Raw genomic sequence first — 5,639 nt, 5'->3', positions numbered from 1 at the left:
AACAATGTGTTCAATATATTAGAAATATGTTTTAAATAAATAAAAGATAACGATTTTAAATAAAATAAATAAATTCAAGAATAAATATAAATTTTTTTATTAGAAAGCTTCATAAAAAAAAATTTATTCAAAAAAATTTGGGTACATCAAATTACACTAACACACATGATTCTACCATTGATGTTTTCATTGTTTTGGATTAAAGAAAGACATAATTAAAAAATTAATATGAGTATTCCAAAAAAGACAAATACATATTAAAAATGACCCTATAAGGAGTTTCTACCATCTTTTTTTATTCATTTAAAAAAAAATCTTTTATCATAACAGCTTCTATAAAAATATGTTTTATAGAGTTTCTCCTTTTTAGATGGAAAGCTGAAGAAAAAACTCGTCAAACTGACACTAGGACCGTGCTGAAAGTTCCCGGAACCTGATCTTGTGAGACAAGACAAAGCATGCATGCATTGTATAACTTCTGCATAGTTACCCAAACACCAAAGAAAATCATATGAAAATCACTTCATATGAATATGCAAAAAGAGATGAAACACCTCCCTTTTTTTTCTTCTCTTTTCTATATGAAGTTATGTTTTAACATGGCACATGAGCATTAAGATCTCTTAATTTTCAGCAGATTCCATTCACTTGTCAAAAGCAGTCCACCCTTGTGTCCGAACAACTAATAGCAGCAGTTTTTTGCTACTCTCCAAAATGCAGTGGTTGGTTACCATATCTGATAAAGAAAATTGAAAAAATTGTGATGGCTTTTACAAAAAATGGAACAGTAACTCATTCCACACATCAGGTACCCCTGGCAAGCACCAATGTATGCAATCAGAGTAAGATGGAGGATTTGACAATTGTTCAGGTCGAAGGGGCTCCCAGAATTTGCGAAAAATGGATGGATGGCCGTCTTTTCTGTACTCTGACAGTTGAGTAATGTTGATGACAGAAACTTTTGAACTTAAACTGCTTAGGATGTTCTCCACAATGCTCATAGTAGGCAAATCAGAACCACTTCCCCAATAGCCCTCAAAATCAATGGGGTCCTTCTCCCCATAACAGTTTCCCTCACTTTCTGGTTTCCACTCTCTGCTCCTGAATGAGAATAGTGTTCAATTCAGTGAGAAAATATAGATAGAGCATGGGAAATTTTGATTCCCTAAATTGATGTTAAGATGCATAGAGCAGCTATGACAATCATGATATGAGAATGTCATTTGGATGAGAAACTTTTGGGAACTTTATAACACTTTTTTTTTTAATACAATGGTAACATTGAAGTATAAACCCACGACCTAATGCAAAACTACTCAAACCCCTCACCACTAGACCAGTACCAGTGACTTTATAACACTTCTTTTTATTCAACTCTATTACTGCATCACTCGCCAACAAGTTTTTGTGTCACATGTGTTGGGAAAACTCGGTTCCCTCAAGCTCAGCTCAGGGGCCTTTGTGCGGAAGTCAATCAACAAGATCCTGATCTTGGATCTCGGCAATACCTCAACCTGAACTTCACCAGGTCAGGCAGCGCAGCGGAAAAATCAAAACGTAAACACAGGAGAGAGAGAAGAAGAACACAACCAGATTTAACGTGGGAAAACCTTCTTGAATTAAGAAGTAAAACCCCACGGGACCTAGTCCAGATTAAAAATCCACTATGAAAATAATGGTTACAACGAATCAAATACACCAATGTGGTGGTTAACTCAACCTCTCCAGCAATGGTAATAATCAAACTACCCTAGAGATGTTTCACTCAAACTCTCTCTAGAGATCTCTCAAATGCAAAGCATAAAGCTTTACTCAAACAATCAAATAATTCTCTCAAATTTGTTCTCTCAAATCTGACCTAGCCTCCACCCACAACTAATGAGTATATATAGAGGAGGTGAAAATTAGGGTTAGGGTTTTTAGGAAACCCCTCAAATGGGCTTGGACTTAGTATTGAAGGAGGAAGCCCAACAACATGCATTATACCTCTCATGTATTCGCATTGGTATGCAGATTGTTATAATTGGTATTGCCACTTCATATTGTATTATATTAAATAAACAACTTCAGTAAAAGTCTAATTATTTTTTTTGGGGTATGTAATGTTGGAGGCCCCATATTGGGAACTAACAAGGGGAAAGAGGAATGTTGAACCTGTTTCATACCAGCAGGGGGGAGGGGGCACTTAGTGCACACACCATGATCACTAGGCCAATGGCCCAAGTGGCGTCTAAAACTCCTTTTGCCCCGCCTCATCAATAATTAGGTGCCCTTCATACAGTAAAGGCAGGTTCCACTTCTAAGAGGGAGCTAATATAAATTCTCTTTGGGTGGATTAAAGTTAAATGTTTAACCCCCAAGGTTGAAAGTTCGATCCTTAGAGAAGCATCCTTGGGGAGACATTTGATCTTCACCATACCCAGGTTGAAATTGCGAAAGCAATGTTCATATCTCCAAAAACAAGTCAAATGTTTAAGGGGAAGGTAGACTATCCCATTCCAGAGCTAGGACATAAGGCAGGCAGGCCTCTGAAAGGGCTTACAGTACTCTTTAATATCATTTACTAAGGGAAATTGCTGACAACAGGAATCAAACCAATGCTTTTGCCAAGTTCTTTGATTCTTACCAATTGAACTAACCCAGTGCTAATATACTTTAACACACCATAATGCATACTACATGAGTCAAAAGAGAAATTTCAAAAGGAAATCTAAATACAAACCAGAAATAGTAAGATTTTTTTTTTATTGCCAATTTTGACAGAAGTGCATGTTGGGGGAGCAGGAGCCAGGGAATTAAAACTCTACTTAGAACATACAATAACATGGACTCTGCATTAGATTATCCAAATGAAAAGAAACATATAAGATGAACCATAATCATTAACTTAATTCTCCCACAAGTTCTAAGAATGCACAACAAACAATGATCTAGACCAGCCATAAAAAAAAAAATCTTTCCCCCTTAGCTAACATGTCATTTCAATAAAAAATTAGCATAATGTCCAAGAATGCATACTAGCACAAATATTTCATTCTAACAGAGGACCATACAAAATATAGATTTGGTGCTCACCAGAGATGCGTTGGGGACATGGTCACAAAAAAGACACGCTTCTTGAGGGGATCAACTTTAGAAGATACCCAATCTGCCCAGGCTTCCATGGCCAACTCCATGGCTTCTTGCCCTTCTAATTCTTCACAAGCTCCATTTTCTTCAGCAGTCCATCTGCAAAAGTACAAATTTCAAGATCCAATCAGAATAGAGTAGACAAATTTCCCTTAAAAATCCATTTGTATATAGAAGAACTGACACATACAATAGCTTCACTGGGCCTTGTCTCCACCACAAGTATGTGTTAAAAACTAGTATATCAGCATGCTTCCACTTTGCTGCATGCTTAAGAACTGAATCAGGACGAATTATCCGTTCATCTAATCTGTGATTTACAGGATCATCAGAATTAGATTCAACAAGTAGAGGAGCCCAGAGGAATTCCACAGTTGCATTGTACTCCTGAAAATTGAAACAAAAAAAGCAGTATGCAGGTAATGAGACCTCCAGACATAAACCCCATAAACCTAATATCTTAGTATTGAGAAATACAGTGGAATAATAGAAGAAGGCATATATGGTATAGGAAACTACATTCAAAAAACATCATATAGAAGTTTCCAGCATAGGGTTCTTACCTCTGCTCTGAAAATGGTAAGATGGGCATTTGGTGACATTGATCTCTTATCAGCTGGAATTACTGATTGCAACAAGCATACCATAGATATCCATTGCCCTCTGTTTAGTGAATCTCCAACAAACATTAGCCTTTTACCTCTCAACTTCTCCCACATTTCTTTCACATTCCACCTGTTTTAGACAAGAAACCAGTGAAACCTAGCAAAAAGAACCTACTCAATCACAAAAATAATTACCATTTCTACAACCCATTTCTGATGCTGCTTTAAGGCAGCAGAAAATTTTTAACTTTTGCAACTCCAATTCCACAGGAACAATTGAACAAATGTTATTCTACTTGGAACTCTACAAAACTCAATCTTGGTTATGCATTAAAAAAAGGGCAACATGGTGCTTTAAAGCTTTTGCTATGCTTAGGGTCCAGAGAAGGGTGAGAACCATTCTGTGGATCTACAAGAGGCTGATTACATGAATCGAACTTGTTATCTTGGGGTCACATGGCATTAACACCAACAGTGTGCCAAATTTCCCTTTCCTTGGTTAAACATCAACTTCACAAAATAATGATATCCTTAAAACTTTGAATTGGGTCATTCCAACTCATGCCACCGACAAAACCATAACCTGACTATGCATGCTCACATGAAAAACAAAGCTCAGAAAGAAAAACACCTCTTCAAATTGCAGTTATGTGGTTGCCATCTCCAATGCTGGTACCCCAAATCAGAACGTCCATGCTTGTGACATGCCAATTGGTCAGACATATAAGGGCAATCAGACTCATTGTACAGTGGATATGAAGCATTATCAAAGACCCATTTTCCCGAGAAAACATCACAGCTTTCAGGGCTCACTCTCCGGTGACTGAAACGCCGAGAACCGCCAAGCCGAGAGATTTTCCGGCCACTATACTCTACCGTGGAGTTGCATCTACTGAATCTATCCAAAACCTCTAAAATCCAATAAACCCATTTCAACAAGTCCAAGAGAAAGCACAAATCAAATACTCAGATTAAAATTTGACCATAAACCCATAAAGTTTACAGTTTTTCAATGAAGCATAAAAAAAACAAGTTGTGAAGAACAGCCATACCTGGAGCTCGCTTGAGGTGACCAGAAAGGTTGGGTTTGACATAGGTGGCTGAAGAAGCTTCTTGATGATTGTGAACATGATCTGGGTTTTCATGGATTCGTTGTATGGTGTGTCCACTGTGAAGGGTTGAGACTGCTATGAAGACCAGTAAGAAAAACACAAGCAGAGGAAAAATGGGGGCTTTTTTCCTGCTCCACTTCCACCTCTGCATGGTGATTTTGATTTACCCTATAAGAACTGAAATATTAAGAACCTTCTATATATCATTGAAAGAAAAAGAAAAAGAAAAAACAGTTTTGAAAATCATGACAGGGTATAATAAAGACTACTCAGAATCAGAACCCTTGATTGGAAATTTGAACAATGATTCAATGCTCCCTATGCTAGTGTTGCAACCTCTTCATTGATTCTAATTGGAAAAGTCGTTTTTATATTGTCTTAATCAAAGTTCTAGATGTACAGTGCTTATTGGTTATATAGAATCATAATTTAAGGATAGTAAAGTTATAGCAGGATCTTTTGACCGTTTTAACTCCCATGTCAGCATAACTCTTGTCATTTGTGTCTTGTGTTGGTGGTTGATGCAAGTTGACCTTTGTAGGAACCAAAATTAGGATTTGTTTTATGTTTCCGTTCAAAAGATAATATTAGCTAGTAATGGCAAATGCAGAGAGTAGATGGCACATCATTGTTTTTAAGATTTTTGTATATCATTGGTGTTTTGAACACATTGAAGTTGAATTTGATCAAATTGCTATATGAATAATTAAATGATTGTATGAAGCTAGAACAGTTAAGCTTTAATTTTAAATCTATATATGATGTTGATATCTTCTCTATATCAAAATGCAGA

The 5,639-nt window shown here is 36.7% G+C and overlaps 1 protein-coding gene across 1 annotated transcript; it reads right to left on the bottom strand.

The window, feature by feature from the left end:
- Positions 1–607: 607 nt before the first annotated feature.
- Positions 608–5,122, bottom strand: LOC133305084 (protein trichome birefringence-like 35). Its single transcript, XM_061505215.1, has 6 exons — positions 4,787–5,122; positions 4,366–4,645; positions 3,693–3,864; positions 3,320–3,516; positions 3,076–3,228; positions 608–1,101 (listed from the first exon to the last, which is right to left on the bottom strand). Exons 1-6 carry the CDS (start codon positions 4,995–4,997, stop codon positions 771–773), a joined length of 1,344 nt encoding a protein of 447 aa, XP_061361199.1. The 5' UTR covers positions 4,998–5,122; the 3' UTR covers positions 608–770.
- Between the last annotated feature and the right edge of the window lie 517 nt (positions 5,123–5,639).

The sequence above is a fragment of the Gastrolobium bilobum genome, unplaced genomic scaffold, assembly GCF_033153095.1.
Source record: "Gastrolobium bilobum isolate Gb01-03AN ecotype WA unplaced genomic scaffold, APGP_CSIRO_Gbil_v1 utg34677, whole genome shotgun sequence".
Lineage (NCBI taxonomy): Eukaryota > Viridiplantae > Streptophyta > Magnoliopsida > Fabales > Fabaceae > Gastrolobium > Gastrolobium bilobum.
The sequence above is the reverse complement of the archived record's forward strand: the minus strand, read 5'-3'. Positions and strand labels throughout refer to the sequence as shown.